Source organism: Manacus candei, unplaced genomic scaffold (assembly GCF_025592945.1).
Source record: "Manacus candei isolate 608988 ecotype Guabito, Panama unplaced genomic scaffold, ASM2559294v1 h1tg000256l, whole genome shotgun sequence".
In the NCBI taxonomy this organism is placed as follows: Eukaryota; Metazoa; Chordata; class Aves; order Passeriformes; family Pipridae; genus Manacus; species Manacus candei.
The window spans coordinates 180,202-205,474 of record NW_026138304.1 but is presented as its reverse complement, the minus strand read 5'-3'; the positions used below and the strand labels follow the sequence as shown (position 1 = coordinate 205,474).

The window sequence follows — 25,273 nt, the reverse complement described above, 5'->3', positions numbered from 1 at the left end:
CTGTCACCCCTGGGAACCCCTCAGGACCCTCCAGTCACCCCTGGGGACCCCCCAGGACCCTCCTGTCACCCCTGGGAACCCCTCAGGACCCTCCAGTCACCCCTGGGGACCCTCCAGTCACCCCTGGATGACCCAGCGGGACCTCCCAGTTACCCTTGGGGACCCCCGGGACACCCCACTCACCACCGAGACCCCCCCCAGTGCCCTCCCAGTCACTCCTGAGGACCCCAAGTCACCCCAGGACCCTCCTGTCACCCCTGGGGACCCCCCAGGACCCCCGGGCACCCCTGGGACCCTCCTGTCACCTCTGGGGACCCTCCTGTCACCCCTGGAAACCCCTGAGAGCGCCCCCTCTCTCTCTCCCCAATTTTGGGACACACCTGGACACACCTGGGACACACCTGGGACACCCCAGATGCCCCCAGAGTGTCTCCAATGTGTCCCCAGGGTGTCCTCAGGTGTCCCAAGGATGGGACAAGGAGGGACAGAGGCCGGACCAGCCGTGGCTCCCACAGCCCAGGGGTGTGTGTGTGTAATTCCATGTTCTGAGCCCTCTGGGAACGCTTGGAATCGAGGGAAAACTCCTCAGCCGAGAATTTATTACTAAAAAAATACATTTATTAGTTTGTAAACACACAAAAAACAGGGGGTGGGGCCACCTTTGGGGCCGGGGGGGGGGGGGGCACAGCTCCAACTCCAGCTCCCATTCCAGCTCCTGCTCCCATTCCAACTCCTGCTCCCATTCCAGCTCCCATTCCAGCTCCAGCTCCCCCAAAGCTCTGAGCTGGTCCTGGGGGAGGTTTCAGAGCCCTTTCCTCAGGTTCTCCAGGAAGAAGCTCTCGCTCTCCAGGAAATCGTGGTCCTGGGGGTGGGAGGAGGGATGGGATGATCCCCCCACCCCTTCCAGCTCCCACCCAGATGGTTCCAAACCCTCTCCCAGCCCCTTCCAGCTCCCACCCAGCTGGGTTTGAGCCCCTTTCCCAACCCCTCCTCACGTCCCCCAAGCTGGTTCCAATCCCATTTCCCAGCCCTGTTCCCACTCAACTGGTTCCAAGCCCCTTTCCCAGCCCCTTTCCCATCCCTGTACCCACCCAGCTGGTTCTGAGTCCCTTCCCAATCCCCCTCCCAGTTGGTTCCAAGCCCCTTTCCCATCTCGATCCCATTCCAAGCCCGTTCCAGTCCCCCCCAGCAGGTTCCAATCCCTTTCCCAGCCCATTCCAAGCCCGTTCCAGCCCCCTCCCAGCAGGTTCCAATCCCTTTCCCAGCTCATTCCAAGCCCATTCCAGCCCCCCCCAAGCAAGTTCCAATCCCTTTCCCAGCCCATTCCAAGCCCGTTCCAGCCCCCCCCAGCAGGTTCCAATCCCTTTCCCAGCCCATTCCAAGGCCCTTCCCGTCCCTCTCACCATCCGTGCCCGGTGTTTCAGCAGCAGGAGGTGCCCCTGGAGCGCGGCCGATCCCGACAGGGTGTCCCTGGTGCCCCCCAGGATCATCCCCAGGGGAGGCAGGAATCCCGGGAGCAATCCCGGAGTGCCGGGGGCCGCCGGAGCTGCGGGCGGAGACAGCGGAGTATCCCTGGACCCGCCTCCTTCCCTCCCTCCTTCCCTCCCCCCTTCCCGGGCTCCCGGAGCTCCTCCGGGGCATCAGGAGCCCAAATCCCACCGGAGGGACCCCCAGGGGGTGAAACCAGCGCCGGGAACACCCCCGGGAATGCGGGAGCCTCACCCAGGGGGATGTGGAGCCGGTCCCCCGGGATCACGTCCCTCGGGATCGGCCGCTCCCGGGCTGTGCCCAGCAGGGTCCCGGCGCCGGGCACCGACAATTCCTGCGGGGACAATTCCTGCCGGAGCCGCTGGAGCTGCCGCCGCTGCCGCGCCAGGCTCAGCCGGTCCTGCCCATTCCCGGGAAAAGGGACGGGAGCAGCCCTTGGCAAGGGGCCGGGAACAGCGGGGGAGGGCTGGGAAAGGGGCTTGGAACCAGGGAACAGGGCTGGGAAAGGGGATTGGAACCAGGGAACGGGGCTGGGAAAGGGGATTGGAACCAGGGAACGGGGCTGGGAAAGGGGATTGGAACCAGGGAACAGGGTTGGGAAAGGGGATTGGAACCAGGGAATGGGGCTGGGAAAGGGGATTGGAACCAGGGAACGGGGCTGGGAAAGGAGTTTGGAACCAGGGAATGGGGCTGGGAAAGGGGATTGGAACCAGGGAACGGGGCTGGGAAAGGGGATGGGAACCAGGGAACAGGGCTGGGAAAGGGGCTGGGAATGGGCTGAGAGGGAACAGGGCTGGGAAAGGGGCTGGGAATGGGCTGAGAGGGAACAGGGCTGGGAAAGGGGCTGGGAATGGGCTGGGAATGGGCTGGGGGGGGGAACAGGGCTGGGAAAGGGGCTGGGAATGGGCTGGGAATGGGGCCGGGAAAGGGGCTGGGAATGGGGCCGGGAAAGGGGCTGGGAATGGGCTGGGAGAGAATGGGGCTGGGAATGGGCTGAGAGGGAACAGGGCTGGGAAAGGGGCTGGGAATCAGCAGGGTGGGAACTGGAAGGGGCTTGGAACCATCCAGGTGGGAGCAGGGCTGGGAAAGGGGCTTGGAACCAGGGAATAGGGCTGGGAAAGGGGATCGGACCCAGCTGGGTGGGAGCAGGGCTGGGAAGCAAAGCAGCCCCATTCCCGCTGGGAAGAGCAGCCGAGCCGGGAATCACCTGCTCCAAACGCTGCTCCTGCTCCCGGAGCTGCTCCAGCTGCTCCCGCCCCGCCCGGAGCCGCTCCCGCTGCTCCGCCTCCACATTCCGGGCTTCCCGAAGAGCCCGTTCCCCGTCCCGGGACCGCCGCTCCGAGAGCTGCCGGACACGGAACGGGCGGGAATGGGGCGGGAATGGGGTGGGAATGGGGTGGGAATGGGGATGGGAATGGGGATGGGAATGGGATGGGGAGGGGAATAGGGATGGGGATGGGAATAGGGATGGGAATGGGATGGGAATGGGGATGGGAAAGGAAATGGGGTGGGAATGGGGATAGGAATGGGGTGGGAATGAGGGGGGAATGGGGTGGGAATGGGGATGGGAATGGGGATGGGAATGGGGCGGGAATGAGTAGGAATGGGGTGGGAATGAGGGGGAATGGGGGGGGAATGAGGGGGGAATGGGAATAGGAATGGGATGGGGATGGGAATAGGGATGGGAATGGGAATAGGGATGGGAATGGAAATGGGGTGGGAATGGGATGGGAATGGGGATTGGGATGGGGTGGGAATGGGGATTGGGATGGGGTCGGAATGAGGGGGAATGGGGTGGGAATGGGGATGGGAATGAGGGGGGAATGGGGATGGGAATGGGGTGGGAATGGGGATGGGGTGGGAATGGGGCAGGAATGGGGCGGGAATGGGTAGGAATGGGGTGGGAATGAGGGGGGAATGGGAATAGGAATGGGATGGGAATGGGAATAGGAATGGGAAAGGAAATGGGGTGGGAATGGGGTGGGAATGAGGGGGAATGGGGTGGGAATGAGGGAGGAATGGGAATAGGAATGGGATGGGGAATAGGGATGGGGATGGGAATGGGAATAGGGATGGGAATGGAAATGGGGTGGGAATGGGGATGGGAATGGGGTGGGAATGGGGATTGGGATGGGGTGGGGTGGGAATGAGAGGGGAATGGAGTGGGAATGGGAATGGGGTGGGAATGGGGGGGGATTGGGGGAGGGTGGGAATGGGGATGGGAATGGGATGGGAATAGGGATGGGAATGGAAATGGAGTGGGGATGGGGATGGGAATGGGAATGGAGATGGGGATGGGAATGAGGATGGGGATGGGGTGGGGATGGGAACAAGGATTGGGATGGGAATGAAGATGGGGATGGGAATGAGGACTGGGATGGGAATGAGGATGGGGATGGGAATGAGGATTGGGATGGGAATGAGGATGGGGATGGGACCCCTCCCTGCCCTGGGGCGTCCTGGGCAGCCCCCCCCTCCTCCCTGGACACCATTCCCACTCCCGAGGGAGCCCCAGCTCCGCTCCCGGCTGGAATTGCAGCGAGGATTCCCGGCTGGAACCACCAACCTCGGCCAGGGCCTGGAGCTCCTGCTCCCGCTGCCGGAGCCGCTCCGTGTCCCGGAGCAGCTTCTCCCTGTCCAGCCGCAGCTCCCGCCGGGAATCCTCCAGCGCCTCCCGCTCCCGCTCCAGCCCCTCCTCCTGGGAACGCAGCTCCCGCGCCCGGAACCGCAGCGCTGCCTGCTCCTGGAAAACAGCTGGGGTCAGGGAATGGTCCCTGGGATGGACACGAGCCCCTGGAGAACAGATGGAATCAGGGAATGGTCCCTGGGATGGACACGAGCCCCTGGAGAACAGCTGGGGTCAGGGAATGTTCCCAGGGATGGACACGAGCCCCTGGAAAACAGCCAGAGTCAGGGAATGGTCCCAGGGATGGACACAAGCCCCTGCTCCTGGAGAACAGCTCGGGATCAGGGAATGTTCCCAGGGATGGACACGAGCTCCTGGAAAACAGATGGGGTCAGGGAATGTTCTCTGGGATGGACACGAGCCCCTGGAAAACAGCCGGGGTCAGGGAATGGTCCCTGGGATGGACACGAGCTCCTGGAGAACAGATGGAATCAGGGAATGTTCTCTGGGATGGACATGAGCTCCTGGAGAACAGATGGAATCAGGGAATGTTCTCTGGGATGGACACGAGCTCCTGGAAAACAGCTGGAATCAGGGAATGGTCCCAGGGATGGACATGAGCTCCTGGAGAACAGCTGGAATTAGGGAATGTTCTCTGGGATGGACACGAGCTCCTGGAAAACAGCTGGAGTCAGGGAATGTTCCCTGGGATGGACATGAGCTCCTGGAAAACAGCCGGGGTCAGGGAATGGTCCCTGGGATGGACACGAGCTCCTGGAGAACAGATGGAATCAGGGAATGTTCCCTGGGATGGACACGAGCCCCGGCACTGCCGGAGCCTTGGGAATAACGGGAATAACGGGCAGGATTTGCCCAATTCACCCTCTTGGGGGTTCAGGGGAATATTTGTGCTCAGGGTGAACATTCCAGGAATGAAGGTGATGCTTCCTGGAATATGTTATATACAGAAATAGAAAATATATCATAATATACATCATATCTACACTATATAACATATAGAATATAGGTCATTATAATATATATGTCATTATAATATATATCTTAGTCATAATATATTTATAATACCTATAATATCTGTTATTTTATAAGAATATATGATAATATTATTATGTATTAAAATATATAATAATATTGTATATTATTATTATACTGTAATATTATTATATATTGATATAGATAATAAAAAATTACATATTATATATATCACATTGTACATACTGTATATTGCTATCTATTATATAATTAAATATTATTAAATAACTACATAATTAAATATTATTTAGATATAATTAATTATTAATATGACAAATACATTAAAATGTTATATTGCCACATATTTCATTATTATATTATATATTATTATGTTATTTTATATTATTTTATATTATATTTATATTGTATATTATTATATTATATTATATTATTATGTTATCCTTAATATTATAATAACATAATTATTTTACTTATAAAGTTATAAAATACAATATTATTATATTATAGTATTATAATATTGTATATTAAATATTATTTAGATATAATTAATTGTTACTATCACAAATACATTAAAATGTTATGTTGCTACATATTTCATTATTGTATTATCTATTATTATGTTATTTTATATTATTTTATTTTATATTATATTTATATTATACATTATTATATTATATTATATTATTATATTATCGTTAATATTATAATAACATAATTATTATACTTATATAGTTATAAAATACAATATTATTATATTATAGCATTACAATATTGTATATTATTACAATATTATAATACTATACATTACACTATATTTTATTATAATATACTATATTTTTTATAATATACTATATTTTATTATAATATATTATCTTTTATTATAATATACTATATTTTATTATAATATTATAATACATAATATTAGGTTATTAATATTGTAATATTAAATTATTATAAGATTTATTATATATTCACTATACATTCACTATTTATTGTGTATGATATATTATAATTTATTATAAACTCATGTTTAATATTACATTATAATATATAATAACTATATTATATATTATATATCATATATATTTTATATATATAATATTATATATCATATTATATATTATATATTATATATTTTATATTATATATTATACATTATATAATATATAAATATATTTTATATTATATATTATATATTATATAATATATTATATTATAGATTATATTATATATTATATATCATATATCATATAAATCATATATTATATATTATATATTTTATAATATATAATATATAATATTATATTGTATATTATATATCATAAATTATAAATTATAAATTATATATTATATATTACATATTATATATTTATCCGCCCCCGTCTTTCCCCAACGCCAAGCAAACGGGATTTTCCCGCCCCTCACCTTGTCCAGGTTCCTCAGGGCCGCCTCCAGGCGCTCCGAGCGCTCCCGGCTCCGCCTCTCCCGGCCCCGGAATTCCGCCCAGGCCTTTTCCAGCCTCCCGCGCCCCTCGGAGCGTTCCCGGAGCTCCGCCCGCTGCTGCTCCAGCCACGCGCCCTGCGAGGGGCCGCGGCACATCCCGATCCCCGGCCCGCTTCCCACCGGCATTCCTGCCTTCCATCCCTCCCTGCAGCTCCCAGAGGCTGCTCCCAGCTCCAGGGGGGCACCCCGGGATATTCCCCGTACAGATCCCAGCCCCTTTCCCAGCCCCAATCCCACCCAGATGGTTCCAATCCCATTTCCCAGCCCTTTCCAGCTCCCACCCAGATGGTTCCAATCCCATTTCCCAGCCCCAATCCCACCTGGCTGGTTCCAATCTCATCTCCCAGCCCTTTCCAGCTCCCACCCAGATGGTTCCAATCCCATTTCCTAGCCCTGTTTCCACCCAAGTCATTCCAAACCCCATTCCCCAGTCCTTTCCAGCTCCCACCCAGATGGTTCCAATCCCCTTTCCCAGCCCCAATCCCACCCAGATGGTTCCAATCCCATTTCCCAGCCCTGTTTCCACCCAAGTCATTCCAAACCCCATTCCCAACCCTATTTCCACCCAGCTGCTTCCAATCCCCTTTCCCAGACCCAATCCCACCTGGCTGGTTCCAATCCCATTTCCCAGCCCTTTCCAGCTCCCACCCAGATGGTTCCAATCCCATTTCCCAGCCCCAATCCCACCTGGCTGTTTCCAATCCCATTTCCCAGCCCCAATCCCACCTGGCTGGTTCCAATCCCATCTCCCAGCCCTTTCCAGCTCCCACCCGGCTGGTTCCAATCCCATTTTCCAGCCCTGTTTCCACCCAAGTCATTCCAAACCCCATTCCCAACCCTATTTCCACCCAGCTGCTTCCAAGCCCCTTTCCCAGCCCCAATCCCACCCAGCTGCTTCCAAGTCCCTTTCCCAACCCTATTTCCACCCAGCTGCTTCCAAAGCCCCTTTCCCAGCCCTGTTCCCTGGTTCCACACTCCTTCCAAGCCCCTTTCCCAGTTGGTTCCAAGTCCCGTTCCCAGTTGGTTCCAAGCCTTTTCCCAGCCCTGTTCCCACCCAGCTGGTTCCAACCCCGTTTCCCAGCCAGTTCCAACCCCCTTTTCCCAGCCCTGCTCCCACTTGGTCCGTTCCAAGCCCCTTCCAGCTCCCACCCAGTTGGTTCCAAGCCCTTTTCCCAGGCCTCTTCCCACCCAGGCAGTTCCAAGCTGATTCCAAGCCCTCTTCCCACCTGAATGGTTCCCAGGACCTTCCAGCTCCCACCTAGCTTGTTCCAATCCCATTTCCCAGCTCATTCCAATCCCATTTCCCAGCCAGTTCCAATCCCATTTCCCAGCCGGTTCCAATCCCATTTCCCAGCCTGTTCCAATCCCATTTCCCAGCTGGTTCCAATCCCATTTCCCAGCTGGTTCCAATCCCATTTCCCAGCTCATTCCAATCCCATTTCCCAGCGGTTCCAATCCCATTTCCCAGCCGGTTCCAATCCCATTTCCCAGCCTGTTCCAATCCCATTTCCCAGCCGGTTCCAATCCCATTTCCCAGCTTGTTCCAATCCCATCTCCCAGTCGGTTCCAATCCCATTTCCCAGCCGGTTCCAATCCCATTTCCCAGCTCATTCCAATCCCATTTCCCAGCTCATTCCAATCCCATTTCCCAGCTCGTTCCAATCCCATTTCCCAGCTCATTCCAATCCCATTTCCCAGCCCGTTCCAATCCCATTTCCCAGCGGTTCCAATCTCATTTCCCAGCTGGTTCCAATCCCATTTCCCAGCTGGTTCCAATCCCATTTCCCAGCGGTTCCAATCCCATTTCCCAGCTGGTTCCAATCCCATTTCCCAGCCAGTTCCAATCCCATTTCCCAGCTGGTTCCAATCCCATTTCCCAGCCGGTTCCAATCCCATTTCCCAGCTCATTCCAATCCCATTTCCCAGCTCATTCCAATCCCATTTCCCAGCCCGTTCCAATCCCATTTCCCAGCGGTTCCAATCTCATTTCCCAGCTGGTTCCAATCCCATTTCCCAGCTGGTTCCAATCCCATTTCCCAGCGGTTCCAATCCCATTTCCCAGCTGGTTCCAATCCCATTTCCCAGCCAGTTCCAATCCCATTTCTCAGCTGGTTCCAATCCCATTTCCCAGCCGGTTCCAATCCCATTTCCCAGCTCATTCCAATCCCATTTCCCAGCTCATTCCAATCCCATTTCCCAGCCCGTTCCAATCCCATTTCCCAGCTCATTCCTATCCCATTTCCCAGCCCGTTCCAATCCCATTTCCCAGCCGGTTCCAATCCCATTTCCCAGCCAGTTCCAATCCCATTTCCCAGCTTGTTCCAATCCCATTTCCCAGCCGGTTCCAATCCCATTTCCCAGCTGGTTCCAATCCCATTTCCCAGCCAGTTCCAATCCCATTTCCCAGCTCATTCCAATCCCATTTCCCAGCTTGTTCCAATCCCATTTCCCAGCTCATTCCAATCCCATTTCCCAGCGGTTCCAACCCCATTTCCCAGCCCTGCTCCCACCCAAGCCGCTCCCGAGCCCCTTTTCCCATCCCCCTGGAGCTGCAGGAGGCGCAGAGGGCAGGTGTGGGAAGCTGGGAAAGCCCCTGGAATTGTGTCCCAGCCCACCTTGGCCTCGTCCAGCGCCGCCCTTTCCATGGAGAGCAGCTGAGCCGAGAGCTGCCGCTGCTCCTCCAGCGCCTTCCGCAGGGATTCCGCCTTGGAATGCTCGGCCTCGGCCCTGCGGCGCTCCTGGGGGGGCAGGGGCAGCTCCAGGGATCGCCCCCATCCCGCCGGGAGGGCTCGGGGACGGGGACACACTTCGGGAATCACCTGCTCCAGGAGCTGCTCCTGCTCTCCCAGCCGGGATTCCAGGGCAGCCAAGGCCTCCCGGAGCCGGCTCTGCTCCCGCTGCTGCCGGCACAGCCGGGCCTGGAGCGCTGGGAGAGGGAAAACCGGGATCCAGGGGGGAGCCTGGGCACCGGGAGGGGATCCTGGGCAGTGGGAATTGGATCCTGGGCAGTGGGAACTGGATCCTGGGCAGTGGGAACTGGATCCTGGGCAGTGGGAATTGGATCTTGGGCAGTGGGAATTGGATCCTGGGCAGCAGGAATTGGATCCTGGGCAGTGGGAATTAGATCCTGGGCAGCAGGAATTGGATCCTGGGCAGTGGGAATTGGATCCTGGGCAGTGGGAATTGGATCCTGGGCAGCAGGAATTGGATCCTGGGCAGCAGGAGGGGGATCCTGGGCAGCAGGAATTGGATCCTGGGCAGTGGGAATTGGATCCTGGGTGGTGGGAATTAGATCTTGGGCAGCAGGAATTGGATCTTGGGCAGCAGGAATTGGATCCTGGATGGTGGGAATTGGATCCTGGGCAGCGGGAATTGGATCCTGGGCAGTGGGAACTGGATCCTGGGCAGTGGAAATTGGATCCTAGGCAGCAGGAATTGGATCCTGGGCAGTGGGAATTGGATCCTGGGCACCAGGAGGGGGATCCTGGGCAGTGGGAATTAGATCCTGGGCAGCAGGAATTGGATCCTGGGCACCAGGAGGGAAATCCTGGGCAGGAGCAATTGGATCCTGGGCAGCGGGAATTGGATCCTGGGCAGTGGGAATTGGATCCTGGGCAGTGGGAATTGGATCCTGGGTGGTGGGAATTAGATCTTGGGCAGCAGGAATTGGATCTTGGGCAGCAGGAATTGGATCCTGGATGGTGGGAATTGGATCTTGGGCAGCAGGAATTGGATCCTGGGCAGCGGGAATTGGATCCTGGGCAGTGGGAACTGGATCCTGGGCAGTGGAAATTGGATCCTAGGCAGCAGGAATTGGATCCTGGGCAGTGGAAATTGGATCCTAGGCAGCAGGAATTGGATCCTGGGCAGTGGGAATTGGATCCTGGGCACCAGGAGGGGGATCCTGGGCAGCAGGAATTGGATCCTGGGCAGCAGGAATTGGATCCTGGGCACCAGGAGGGAAATCCTGGGCAGGAGCAATTGGATCCTGGGCAGCGGGAATTGGATCCTGGGCAGTGGGAATTGGATCCTGGGCAGTGGGAATTGGATCCTGGGCAGCAGGAATTGGATCTTGGGCAGCAGGAATTGGATCCTGGATGGTGGGAATTGGATCCTGGGCAGCAGGAATTGGATCCTGGACAGTGGGAATTGGATCTTGGGCAGTAGGAGGGGGATCCTGGGCAGCAGGAATTGGATCCTGGGCAGCAGCAGGGGGATCCTGGGCAGTGGGAATTGGATCCTGGGCAGTGGGAATTGGATCCTGGGCAGCAGGAGGGAAATCCTGGGCAGCAGGAGGGGGATCCTGGGCAGCAGGAATGGCATCCTGGGCAGCAGGAGGTGGGATTCTCCCTCCAAGTGTGGAAAACCCGCCTGTGTTTGTGCCCTGCACCCCCAGCACAGGGAAGATCCCATTCCCAGGGCTTTGCCAGCCCTGTTCCCAGCCCTTGCAATGCTGGGAGCAACTCATCCCAGTTTCCTGGGGGTCCCTAAGCCTGAGGGGGATCCCAGAGGGGGAGGAGGAGCAGCCGTGGCCCCTCTGGAGCCGAGCCGGACACGGAGCCTGCGGAGCTCAGGGAATTCCCCCCGCAGCCCCCCGTGGGACCGGGATCTCGGGGCTCCTGGGGGACAGCACAGGGCTGGATCTGTCCCAGGAGTGCCTGGATTCCATGGGATCAGCACTGGTGTCGTTGGGATGGAGCACAGGAATCCTTGGAATGATGCACTTGGAGGGAACGTTACCTGTGAGCTGCTCATCCCGCTCCCGGGACGGGGGCTGATCCCGGGATCTGGGGTGATCCTGGGCCGTGGAGGGATCCTTGGAGAGGGGCAGATCCCGGGATCTGGGGTGATCCTGGGCCGTGGAGTGATCCTGGGCCGTGGGGTGATCCTTGGAGAGGGGCAGATCCCGGGATGGGGGGTGATCCTGGCACGGGGGGGGACTCCCATCCTGGCTCCGTGTCACCATCCGTGGCCTCTCCTGCTGCTCCTCTCCCACCTTCCCTGGACTCCTGAGCAGGGATCGGGATCGGGATCGGGATGGGAGGGACTGGGAAGCCCCTCAGCACTCCCAGCCCCGGCGGGGGGAGCACAGGGGGGACCCGGGGGAGCCCTGCAGGAGATCCCAGTACCTGTGAGATCCCAGGAGATCCCAGTACCTGTGGGATCCCAGGAGATCCCGGTACCTGTGAGAGCACTCCAGGAGATCCCAGTACCTGTGGGATCCCAGGAGATCCCAGTACCTGTGGGATCCCAGCAGATCCTGGTACCTGTCAGATCCCAGGAGATCCTGGTACCTTTGGGAGCTCTCCAGGAGATCCCAGTACCTGTGGGATCCCAGCAGATCCCAGTATCTGTGGGATCCCAGGAGATCCCAGTACCTTTGGGATCCCAGGAGATCCCGGTACCTGCAGGAGCTCTCCAGCAGATCCTGGTACCTGTGGGATCCCAGCACATCCTGGTACCTGTGGGATCCCAGGAGATCCCAGTACCTGTGGGATCCCAGCAGATCCTGGTACCTGTGGGATCCCAGCAGATCCTGGTACCTTTGGGAGTTCTCCAGGAGATCCCGGTACCTGTGGGATCCCAGCACATCCCGGTACCTGTGGGATCCCAGCAGATCCCAGTACCTGTGGGAGCTCTCCAGAAGATCCCGGTACCTGTGGGATCCCAGGAGATCCCAGTACCTGTGGGATCCCAGCAGATCCTGGTACCCTTGGGAGCTCTCCAGGAGATCCCAGTACCTGTGGGGTCCCAGGAGATCCTGGTACCTGTAGGATCCCAGGAGATCCCGGTACCTGTGGGAGCTCTCCAGGAGATCCCAGTACCCGTGGGATCCTAGCACATCCTGGTACCTGTGGGATCCCAGGAGATCCCGGTACCTGTAGGATCCCAGGAGATCCCGGTACCTGTGGGAGCTCTCCAGGAGATCCCAGTACCTGTGGGATCCCAGGAGATCCCAGTACCTGTGGGATCCCAGGAGATCCCGGTACCTGTGGGATCCCAGGATAACCCAGTACCTGTGGGATCCCAGGAGATCCCGGTTTCTGTGGGGTCCTAGCACATCCTGGTACCTGTGGGATCCCAGGAGATCCCAGTACCTGTGGGATCCCAGGATAACCCAGTACCTGTGGGATCCCAGGATAACCCAGTACCTGTGGGATCCCAGGAGATCCCGGTACCTGTGGGAGCTCCCCAGGAGATCCCAGTACCTGTGGGATCCCAGGAGATCCCAGTACCTGCGTGATCCCAGCAGATCCTGGTACCTTTGGGAGTTCTCCAGGAGATCCCAGTACCTGTGGGATCCCAGGAGATCCTGGTACCTGTGGGATCCCAGCACATCCTGGTAGCTGTGGGATCCCAGGAGATCCCAGTACCTGTGGGATCCCAGCACATCCTGGTACCTGTGGGGTCCCAGCACATCCCGGTTCCTGTGGGATCCCAGGACATCCCGGTTCCTGTGGGATCCCAGGAGATCCCAGTACCTGTGGGATCCCAGGAGATCCCGGTTCATGTGGGGTCCCAGGAGATCCCGGTACCTTTGGGATCCCAGCAGATCCTGGTACCTTTGGGAGCCCTCCAGGAGATCCTGGTACCTTTGGGATCTCTCCAGGAGATCCCAGTACCTGTGGGATCCCAGGAGATCCTGGTACCTGTGGGGTCCCAGCACATCCCGGTACCTGTGGGATCCCAGCACATCCAGGTTCCTGTGGGGGCTCTCCAGCAGATCCAGGTCCCGGTGCCGCCTCTGGACACTCCCCAGGAAGAGGCTCCGCTCCAGCTCCAGCGCCCGGACCTGCGGCACCGGGAGAGGGGACACCCCACCCCCATGGGGGACACCCCCACATGGGTGACACCCCCCACACAGGTGACCCCTCACCCCCCATAGGTGACCCCCCCGCCCCAGGTGACCCCCCTCCATAGGTGACCCCCCCCACAGGTGACCCTCACAGACACAGGTGACCCTCACCCACAGGTGACCCTCACCCACAGGTGACCCCCCCACCCAAAAGTAACCCCCCCTCCACAGGTGACCCTCCCCTTCCATAGGTGACACCCCAGGTGACCCCCACACACCCAGAGATGACCCCCCCTCCACAGGTGATCCCCACACACCCACAGGTGACCCCTCCCACCCACAGGTGACCCCTGTCCACTTGTGACCCTCACACCCACAGGTGACCCCCCCCTCCACAGGTGATCCCCTCACACACACAGGTGACCCCCCCACACCCAAAAGTAACCCCCCCACCCACAGGTGATCCCCCTCCATAGGTGACCCCCCCCACAGGTGACCCTCACACACAGGTGACCCCCCCACCCACAGGTGACCCTCCCCTTCCACAGGTGACCCCCCCAGGTGACCCTCACACACCCAGAGATGACCCCCAACCCACAGGTGATCCCCACACACCCACAGGTGACCCCCACCCACAGGTGACACCCCCAGTACACACAGGTGACCCTCACACCCACAGGTGACCCCTCCCACCCACAGGTGACCCCCCCTCCACAGGTGACCCCCCCAGGTGACCCCCCCTCCACAGGTGACCCCCCTCCATAGGTGACCCCCCCACCCAACAGGTGACCCCCCCAGGTGACCCCCCACCCAACAGGTGACGCCCCCCGGGTCCCACCTGGAGCTCGAGCTCCGCCACCCGCGCCGGGAGAGAGCCCAGGATGGAGCCGGAGCCAGGATTGGCCGGGAATGCTGGGAATGCTCCTGGAGCTGGGAATGGCCAGGATGGGAATGCTCCTGGATTCACCTGGAATGGTTGAGATGGGAATGCTCCTGGATCCTGGAGTGGTGGGGCTGGGAGAGCTCCTGGATCCCTCTGGAATGGTTGGGATGGGAGAGCTCCTGGATCCCTCTGGAATGGTTGGGATGGGAGAGCCCCTGGATCCCTCTGGAATGGTTGGGATGGGAATGATCCTGGATCCCTCTGGAATGGTTGGGATGGGAATGCTCCTGGATCCCTCTGGAATGGTTGGGATGGGAATGCTCCTGGATCCTGGAGTGGTGGGGCTGGGAGAGCCCCTGGATTCACCTGGAATGGTTGGGATGGGAGAGCTCCTGGATCTTTCTGGAATGGTTGGGATGGGAGAACAGTGTCCTGGGAAGGGCATGTCCTGCTCTCCCGGGAATGCTGATCCAGCCCCTCCACCCCCTCTGCCTCTTTTCCCGGGCTCCCGGAGGGTTGGGAATGTCTCTCCCGGGCTCTTTTCCGGGCCAAGGCCGAGCTCAGCCAGTTCTGCTCCAGGGCCGGGCCGGGATCGGCTCCTGCCCGTGGCTCCAATCCCGGGAAATCCTCATCCCTGGATCCCAATCCCGGGAAATCCTCGTCCTTGGGTTCTGATCTTGGGAGCTTCTTGTCCTTCGATGCCAGTCCTGGGAATTCCTTGTCCTTGGATCCCAATCCTGGGAATTCCTTGTCCTTGGGTCCCAATCCTGGGAATTCCTTGTCCTTGGGTCCCAATCCCGGGATATCTTCGTCTTTGGGTCCCAATCTTGGGAAATTCTTGTCCTTTGATCCCAATCCCGGGAATTCCTTGTCCTTGAGTCCCAGTGCCAGGAAATCCTCATTCCTGGATCCCAATCCTGGGAGGTCCTTGTCCTTGGATCCAAGTCCTGGGAAATCCTTGTCCTTGGGTTCAGATCTTGGGAAATCCTTGTCCTTCGATCCCAGTCCTGGGAATTCCTTGTCCTTGGGCTCCAGTCCCGGGAATTCCTTGTCCTTGGGTCCCAGTCTTGGAAAATTCTCATCCTTGGGTCCCAGTCCCAGGAAATCCTCATTCCTGGATCCCAGCCCTGGGATATCCTTGTCCTTGGATCCCAGCCCTGGGAATTCCTTGTCCTGGGGTCCCAATCCCAGGAAATCCTCGTCCCTGGCTCCGGATCCTGGGAATTCCTCGTCCTTCAGCCCCAGCCAGGCGGCCCCGCCCCCGCTGCCCCTCGGGGCCCTCGGGAAGAGGCCGATCCCGCCGGGAATCCTGCGGGAGAGAGGGGGCACTGAGGGGGGGCATGGGGACACTGGGATGGTGGGATAGTGGGACACTGGGGATATTGGGATACTGGCATAGTAGGATACTGGGATACTGGAAATATTGGGACACCAGGGATATTGGGATGCTGGGGATAGTAGGATACTGGGATAGTGGGATACTGGGGATGCTGGGGATACTGGGGATCTTGGGATACTGGGACACCAGGGATATTGGGATACTGGGGATATTGGGGACACTGGGGATATTTGGGATATTGGGGATATCTGGGATACTGGGACACCAGGGATATTGGGATACTGGGATACTGGGGATATTGGGATATGGGATAGTAGGATACTGGGATAGTGAGATACTGGGGATGCTGGGGATACTGGGGATCTTGGGATACTGGGGATATTGGGATACTGGGGATATTGGGATACTGGGGATATTTGGGATATTGGGGATATTTGGGATACTGGGACACCAGGGATATTGGGATACTGGGATACTGGGGATATTGGGATACTGGGATAGTAGGATACTGGGATAGTAGGATACTGGGATAGTGGGATACTGGGATACTGGAGATATTGGGACACCAGGGATATTAGGATACTGGGGATAATGGGATACTGGCATAGTAGGATACTGGGATAGTGGGATACTGGGACACCAGGGATATTGGGATACTGGGATACTGGGGATATTGGGGACACTGGAGACCAGCCAGGGGACACTGGGGGACATTGGGGGACATTGGGGACACATTGGCGGGACACTGGGGGACATGGGGGACATTGGGGGGACACTGGGGGGACATTGGGGGACACTGGGGGACATTGGGGGGACATTGGGGACATTGGGGGACATTGGGGGGACATTGGGGGACACTGGGGGACACTGGGGGACACTGGGGGACATTGGGGGACACTGGGGGACACTGTGGGACACTGGGAGACATTGGGGGACAGTGGGGGACACTGGGGGACATTGGGGGACAGTGGGGGACAGTGGAGGGTCCCCCCCCCTACCTGCGCCCCCTCCTCCGGCCCGGCCGCCCCTCGGAGGCCACGGAGGGCTCGTAGGATCCCCCGGGAAAATCCAGCTCTTCCCACGGCCCTGAGCCGGGAAAAGCGCCCGGAACGGTCAGCACCTGGAAAAGCCCCTGGAAAAGCCCCTGCCTGGGAATTCCCACTGGGATTGGGCCTCTGGAAAACACCCCTGCCCTGCTCCTCCTTCCTGGGAATTCCCACTGGGATTGGGCCTCGGGAAACACCCCTGCCCTGATCTTCCTTCCTGGGAATTCCCACTGGGATTTTGCCTCAGGAAAACACCCCTGCCCTGCTCCTCCTTCCTGGGAATTCCCACTGGGATTGGGCCTCGGGAAACACCCCTGCCCTGATCTTCCTTCCTGGGAATTCCCACTGGGATTTTGCCTCAGGAAAACACCCCTGCCCTGCTCCTCCTGCCTGGGAATTCCCACTGGGATTTTGCCTCAGGAAAACACCCCTGCCCTGCTCCTCCTGCCTGGGAATTCCCACTGGGATTGGGCCTCGGGAAACACCCCTGCCCTGCTCCTCCTTCCTGGGGAATTCCCACTGGGATTGGGCCTCTGGAAAACACCCCTGCCCTGCTCCTCCTTCCTGGAGATTCCCACTGGGATTGGGCCTCTGGAAACACCCCTACCCTGCTCTTCCTGGGGAATTCCCACTGGGATTGGGCCCTGGGAAACACCCCTGCCCTGCTCCTCCTCCCTGGGAATTCCCACTGGGATTGGGCCCTGGGAAACACCCCTACCCTGCTCTTCCTGGGGAATTCCCACTGGGATTGGGCCTCGGGAAAACACCCCTGCCCTGCTCCTCCCCAGGAATTCCCACTGGGATTGTTCCTCCCCAGGAATTCCCACCGGGATTGTTCCCCCCCCAGGAATTCCCACTGGGATTGTTCCTCCCCAGGAATTCCCACTGGGATTGTTCCCCCCCAGGAATTCCCACTGGGATTGTTCCTCCCCAGGAATTCCCACTGGGATTGTTCCCCCCCAGGAATTCCCGCCTGGATCCGGCCCCTGGAACGCCCTTCCCTGTGTCCCCCCCGCACTGTTCCCACCTGGCTGCTCCAGCTCCTCGGGATCCGTCCCGGATTCCCTCTTTTCCATCCTGGATTCCCTCTTTTCCGGCTGCTCCAGGATTTTGCCCGTGGAGCCTCTTCTGGGAACACCCCGGGATGATCCCACGGGAATGGGGGGACACGGGCACGGGGTGGGGACGGGGGGGGCACGGGGAGATGGCACAGGGGGCACGGGGGGGTTTGGGGGGACATGGGGGGCACAGGGGTATGGAGGGACATGGGGGGCACAGGGGGGCGTGGGGAGATGGTACAGGAGGCACGGGGGGGTTTTGGGGGGATATGGAGGGACATGGGGGGCATGGGGAGATGGCATGGGGGGGCATGGGGGGGCCTGTGGGGGTAAAGGGGCATGGGGGGGCACAGGGGGCACAAGGGGGGATATGGGGGGCATGGGGGTGTATGGGGGGGACATGGGGGGCATGGGGGGGGGACAGGGGAGGACATGGGGGGTGGGGAGATGGCACAGGGGGCATGGGGGGGTTTGGGGGGATAGGGGGGGACATGGGGGGTATGGAGGGGTATGGGGGGGCACAGGGGGGGAGTGGGGAGATGGCACGGGGGGGTTTGGGGGGATAGGGGGGTCAGGGGGGGCACGGGGGTATGGAGGGGTATGGGGGGCACAGGGGGGAGTGGGGAGGTGGCACAGGGGGCACGGGGGGGTTTGGGGGGATAGGGGGGTACATGGGGGGGCACGAGGGTATGGGGGGACATTGGGGGGGGACAGGAGAGGACATGAGGGGTGTGGGGAGATGGCACAGGGGGTATGGGGGAGTTTGGGGGTATGGGGGAACATGGGGGGCACGGGGGGGGACAGGGGAGGACATGGGGGGTGGGGAGGTGGCACAGGGGGCATGAGGGGGTTTGGGGTGATAGAGGGGACATGGGGGCACAGGGTAGGACATGGAGAGATGGCACAGGGGGGCACAGGGATATGGAGGGACATGGGGGGCACAGGGGTATGGAGGGACATGGGGGGCACAGAAGGGGCACAGGGGGCACGGAGGGGGCACATGGGGGGCACAGAGGGGGCACAGGGACATGGGGGGGCACAGGGGGGGCACAGGGGGGGCACAGGGACATGGGGGGCACGGGGGGCACAGAGGGGGCACACGGGGGGCACAGGAAGGGCACAGGGACATTGGGGAGGATATGGGGGGCACAGGGGGGGGCCACAGGAGGGAATGGGGGGCACAGGGAGGGCACAGGGGGGGCACAGAGGGGGTACAGGGACATGGAGGAGGATATGGGGGGCACAGGGGGCACAAGGGGGGCCACAGGAGGGAATGGGGGGCACAGGGAGGGCACAGGGAGGGCACAGAGGGGGGCACAGGGACATGGGGGGCACAGGGGGCACAGAGGGGGCACAGGGGGGGCACAGGGAGGGCACAGGGACATGGAGGGAGCAGGGGGGGCACAGAGGGGGCACGGGGGGGCACAGGGGGGCACAGGGACATTGGGGAGCATATGGGGGGCACAGGGGGGGCCACAGGAGGGGCACAGGGAGGGCACAGGGACATGGGGGGCACAGGGGGCACAGAAGGGGGCACAGAAGGGGCACAGAGGGGGCACAGAGGGGGCACAGAGGGGGCACAGAAGGGGCACGGGGGGGCACAGGGGGCACAGGGGGGGCACAGGGACAGTGGGGAGGATATGGGGGGCACAGGGGGCACAGGGGGGGCATAGGGACATGGGGGGCACAGAGGGGACACAGGGGGCACACGGGGGGCACAGAGGGGGGCACACGGGGGGCACAGAGGGGGCACAGGGGGGGCACAGAGGGGGCACAGGCCGCCCCCTGTCCCTGTGCTGTCCCCCCCAGGCCCTCACCTGTCCGACATTCCCGGGGCTTTCCCGGCTCCTCCCGGGGAATCCACGAGGGTCACCGAGGCCACCCCTGGGGGGGGGCACCTGGGGGAGGGGCACAGGTGGCCTTGGGGACAATCCCGGGGTCACCAACGGCCGGGGGGGCATCCCCGGGGGCAGCTGGGAATGCTCTGATCCCATGGGATCACTGCCCTGGGAATGCTCTGATCCCATGGAATCACTGCCCTGGGAATGCTCTGATCCCATGGGATCACTGCCCTGGGAATGCTCTGATCCCATGGAATCACTGCCCTGGGAATGGGGGCTGATCCCATGGAATCACTGCCCTGGGAACAGGGAATGGGGGCTGATCCCATGGGAATCACTGCCCTGGGAATGCTCTGATCCCATGGGAATCACTGCCCTGGGAATGGGGGCTGATCCCATGGAATCACTGCCCTGGGAATGCTCTGATCCCATGGGAATCACTGCCCTGGGAATGCTCTGATCCCATGGAATCACTGCCCTGGGAATGTTCTGATCCCATGGGAATCACTGCCCTGGGAATGCTCTGATCCCATGGAATCACTGCCCTGGGAATGGGGGCTGATCCCATGGAATCACTGCCCTGGGAACAGGGAATGGGGGCTGATCCCATGGGAATCACTGCCCTGGGAATGCTCTGATCCCATGGGAATCACTGCCCTGGGAATGGGGGCTGATCCCATGGGAATCACTGCCCTGGGAATGCTCTGATCCCATGGGATCACTGCCCTGGGAATGCTCTGATCCCATGGGAATCACTGCCCTGGGAATGGGGGTTGATCCCATGGAATCATTGCCCTGGGAATGGGTTATGATCCCATGGGATCACTGCCCTGGGAATGCTCTGATCCCATGGGAATCACTGCCCTGGGAATGGGGGCTGATCCCATGGAATCACTGCCCTGGGAATGGGGGCTGATCCCATGGAATCACTGCCCTGGGAATGCTCTGATCCCATGGGAATCACTGCCCTGGGAATGCTCTCATCCCATGGGATCACTGCCCTAGGAATGAGGGCTGATCCCATAGAATCACTGCCCTGGGAAGAGGGAATGGGGGCTGATCCCATGGGAATCACTGCCCTGGGAATGGGGGTTGATCCCATGGGAATCACAGCCCTGGGAATGCTCTGATCCCATGGGAATCACAGCCCTGGGAATGCTCTGATCCCATGGAATCACTGCCCTGGGAATGCTCTGATCCCATGGGAATCACTGCCCTGGGAATGCTCTGATCCCATGGAATCACTGCCCTGGGAATGCTCTGATCCCATGGGAATCACTGCCCTGGGAATGCTCTGATCCCATGGAATCACTGCCCTGGGAATGCTCTGATCCCATGGGAATCACTGCCCTGGGAATGGGGGTTGATCCCATGGGATCACTGCCCTGGGAATGGGTTCTGATCCCATGGGATCACTGCCCTGGGAATGCTCTGATCCCAGGGAATCACTGCCCTGGGAATGGGAGCTGATCCCATGGAATCACTGCCCTGGGGAATGCTCTGATCCCATGGGAATCACTGCCCTGGGAATGCTCTGATCCCATGGGATCACTGCCCTGGGAATGGGGGCTGATCCCATGGAATCACTGCCCTGGGAATGCTCTGATCCCATGGGATCACTGCCCTGGGAATGGGGGCTGATCCCATGGAATCACTGCCCTGGGAATGGGGGCTGATCCCATGGAATCACTGCCCTGGGAATGCTCTGATCCCATGGGAATCACTGCCCTGGGAATGCTCTGATCCCATGGGATCACTGCCCTGGGAATGCTCTGATCCCATGGAATCACTGCCCTGGGAATGGGGGTTGATCCCATAGGAATCACTGCCCTGGGAATGCTCTGATCCCATGGGAATCACTGCCCTGGGAATGGGAGCTGATCCCATGGAATCACTGCCCTGGGAATGGGGGCTGATCCCATGGGAATCACTGCCCTGGGAATGCTCTGATCCCATGGGAATCACTGCCCTGGGAATGGAGGCTGATCCCATGGAATCCCAGCCCTGGGAACAGGGAATGGGCTCTGATCCCACAGGAGTTGCTCCAAGGGGAAAAGCCCAGCGGAATTCCCGGTACCTTCCTCAGGATCCAGCTGCTTCCCAAGGCTTTTCCCTGCCCCTGTCCCAGCTCCCGCCAGCCTGGGCCTGGATCTGGAGATTCCCAGGATTTCTGCATCCAGATCATCCAGGTCCTGGGGACAGAGAGCCCAAGGGAAGGAATTCTGCCCCAAGGGTCGGGAATTTTGCCCCAAACGTCAGGAATTCTGCCTTGGCCTGTCCATGAAAGCTTGGGAATTCTGTCTTCACCTGTCCCCTGAAAGTTGGGAATTCTGCCTTTACCCATCCCCAAAAGCTTTAGGAATTCTGCCCCAAAAGGTTTAGGAATTCTGTTCCAAAAATTCAGGAATTCTACCCAGAAAGGTTGGGAATTCTATCCCCACCTCTCCCCCAAAAGCTGGGAATTCTTCCTTTACCTGTCCCCACAAAGGTGGGGAATTTTGCTCCAAAAGTTCGGGAATTCTACCCAGAAAGGTTGGGAATTCTGCCCTCACCTGTCTCCAAAAAGTTTAGGAATTCTGCCCCAGGTAGTTTGGGAATTCTGTCCCAAAAGTTTGGGACTCCTGTTCACAAAAGCTTGGGAATCCTGCCCCCACCTGTCCCTCAGAAAGTTGGGAATTCTACCCCAAAAGGTTGGGAATTCTCCGTTTACCTGTCCCTAAAAAGTTGGGAATTCTGTCCCAAAGTTTGGGAATTCTGCCCTCACTCACCTGCGTCTCTCCCACGTCGTCTTCAGGGAATTTCCCACCGGGATCCTCCTCCAGGGCCCCCCTGTGACAGGGATCAGGGGTTTGGGATCAGGGATTTGGGATCAGGGGTTTGGGATCAGGGATTTGGGATCAGGGGTTTGGGATCAGGGTTTGGGATCAGGGATTTGGGATCAGGGGTTTGGGATCAGGGTTTGGGATCAGGGGTTTGGGATCACGGGGTTTGGGATCACGGGGTTTGGGATCTCAGGAGTGGGATCAAGGATTGGGATCAGGGGTTTGGGATCAGGGACTGGGATCAAGTATTGGGATCAGGGATTGGGATTGGGGGTTTGGGATCAGGGATTGGGATCAGGGGTTTGGGATCAGGGATTGGGATTGGGGGTTTGGGATCAGGGATTTGGGATCACAGGGTTGAGATCAAGGATTGGGATCAGGGGTTTGGGATCAGGGATTTGGGATCAGAGGGATTTGGGATCATGGGGTTGGGATCAGGGATTTGGGATCAGGGATTGGGATCAGGGGTTTGGGATCACAGGGTTGGGATCAGGGACTGGGATCAGAGATTTGGGATCAGGGATTGGGATCAAGGATTGGGATCCGGGGTTTGGGATCAGGGATTTGGGATCAGGGATTGGGATCCGGGGTTTGGGATCACAGGAGTGGGATCAGGGATTGGGATCAAAGATTGGGATCATGGGCCTGGAATCAGGGTTTGGGATCAGGGATTGGGATCAGGGAGTGGGATGGGGGTGGGAGGGGCTGAGCACTCACCTGGAGCTCACCTGGGTGCAGGTGAGTCGGGATCCGCGGGAAGGGGGAACGGGAGGATCCTCTGGGAACAAGGGAGGGACTTGGGATCGGGGGGATGGGGAGTTCCCTCCAGGTGATCCCAGGACAGGTGATCCCAGGACAGGTGATCCCAGGACAGGTGATTCCACCCAGGTGATCCCAGGACAGGTGATGCCCCTCAGGTGATTCCCTCCAGGTGATCCTCCCCAGGTGATCCCAAGCTCAGGTGTTTCCCCCCAGGTGATCCCAAGCTCAGGTGTTTCCCCCCAGGTGATCCCAGGACAGGTGATCCTCCCCAGGTGATCCCAAGCTCAGGTGTTTCCCCCCAGGTGATCCCAAGCTCAGGTGTTTCCCCCCAGGTGACCCCGGGGCAGATCCAGAGGGTCCCATTTTACCATCGAATCCCAGGAGATCCGCGAGCACGTCCTCCACGGAATCTGGGACACGACACGGCCCAGGTGAGCTCAGGGGGGACCAGGTGAGCTCAGGGGGGGACCAGGTGAGCTCAGGGGGGACCAGGTGAGTCCAGATGATCCCAGGTGAGCTCAGGGGGGACCAGGTGAGCTCAGGGGGGACCAGATGAGTCCAGATGATCCCAGGTGAGCCCAGGTGAGCTCAGATGATCCCAGGTGAGACCAGGTGAGCTCAGATGATCCCAGGTGAGCTCAGGGGGGACCAGGTGAGCTCAGGTGATCCCAGGTGAGCCCAGGTGGGACCAGGTGAGCTCAGATGATCCCAGGTGAGCTCAGGGGGGACCAGGTGAGCTCAGGGGGGACCAGGTGAGCCCAGGTGGGACCAGGTGAGCTCAGATGATCCCAGGTGAGCTCAGGGGGGACCAGGTGAGCTCAGGGGGGACCAGGTGAGCTCAGATGATCCCAGGTGAGCCCAGGTGGCCTCCCCAGGCAGGTGGCAAAAGCTGCCCCCTGTCCCCATGTCCTCCCCTCCCTCCCGGCGTTCCCGGGGATCCAGGTGAGGGACTCACCTGCCATCCTGCTCCTGGCTGGGGCCACCTGTGGGGACACAAATTCCCTCAGGACACGGGGAAGCTCCGCAGCTTCCTGACACCTGGGCAGGCAGGGGTTTGTCGGGAGCATCACACCTGGAGCCCACCTGGATCTCACCTGGAGCCCCCAGACCTTTCACACCCACCTGGATCCCACTTGGATTCCCAACATGTTCCACCTGGATCCCCAGCCCCAGATCCCACCTGGATTCCCACACCTGGATCCCACCTGGATCCCCAGTCCCAGATCCCACCTGGATTCCCACACCTGGATCCCACGCGGATCCCACCCCTGTCCCACCTGGATCCCCCGGCCTGCTCCACCCACCTGAATCCCACCCCTGGATCCCACCTGGATCCTCAGCCATGTTCCACCCACCTGAATCCCACCTGGATCCCCAGACCTTTCACATCCCCCTGGATCCCACCTGGATCCCCAGACCTTTCACATCCCCCTGGATCCCACCTGGATCCTCATCATGTCCCACCCACGTGAATCCCACCCGGATCGCAGCCTCTTCCACCTGGATCCCCCCCCACGTCCCCCCCACCTGGGTCCCCCCCCCTCTTACCGTGGCTCATCCCAGTCGATCCCAGGTCATTCCCAGCCCCACCGCTGCCTCCTCCGGGTCAGGACCCCCGGCCTGGGGGAAGAGGAGAGGAGGGGGCGGCTCTCCGGGGGTTCGGGGGGACCTCGGGGGGTCTCAGGAGGTCCGGGGGGGGGGGGGTCTCAGGGGGTCCCGGGACTCACCCCTCCCACCGTCCCTCCCAGGGGTCCCAGGACGTCCCGGAGGATCCTCTCCTGTCCCTCCCGGGGGTTCGGGGCCCATCAGTCCCGCTCAGGAGGTTCTGGGGGGTCGCGGGGGGGTCCCGGTTCCCCCCGTGTCTCACCCAGCCCCGCGCTCGCCATGGGCGCCGCCATATTGGGCGCCGCCATTTTGCGCGCCGCCGGCACGAAAGGCCCCCCCCGTCGCCATAGCAACGGCAGCGACGCCTCGCGCGGTGCCCTCATGGAGGCCCCCCGTTGCCATAGCGACGGGGCTGCCCCGCGCAGCGCCCGATTGGAGCCGCGCCCGGAGCCCCTCCTCGGCCTTCAGTCCAGAGAGTCCCAAAAATCGG

At 58.5% G+C, this 25,273-nt stretch overlaps 1 protein-coding gene and 1 long non-coding RNA gene across 2 annotated transcripts; one reads left to right on the top strand and one right to left on the bottom strand.

Moving 5' to 3' along the window:
* Positions 1–654: 654 nt before the first annotated feature.
* On the bottom strand, positions 655–25,091 carry LOC127464678 (fas-binding factor 1 homolog). Its single transcript, XM_051775147.1, has 24 exons — positions 24,906–25,091; positions 24,727–24,798; positions 24,134–24,161; positions 23,547–23,588; positions 23,134–23,194; positions 22,363–22,423; positions 21,629–21,786; positions 19,571–19,651; positions 17,723–17,823; positions 16,648–16,735; positions 14,266–15,619; positions 13,282–13,424; positions 13,033–13,059; positions 12,484–12,594; positions 12,232–12,288; positions 11,372–11,640; positions 9,451–9,557; positions 9,247–9,369; positions 6,554–6,706; positions 4,055–4,231; positions 2,696–2,833; positions 1,506–1,888; positions 1,404–1,470; positions 655–862 (listed from the first exon to the last, which is right to left on the bottom strand). Exons 3-24 carry the CDS (start codon positions 24,138–24,140, stop codon positions 803–805), a joined length of 3,768 nt encoding a protein of 1,255 aa, XP_051631107.1. The 5' UTR covers positions 24,141–24,161; positions 24,727–24,798; positions 24,906–25,091; the 3' UTR covers positions 655–802.
* On the top strand, positions 9,808–10,573 carry LOC127464674 (uncharacterized). Its single transcript, XR_007901518.1, has 3 exons — positions 9,808–9,909; positions 10,057–10,266; positions 10,477–10,573. It is a non-coding gene; the product is annotated as an uncharacterized LOC127464674 (long non-coding RNA).
* Positions 25,092–25,273: the final 182 nt, after the last annotated feature.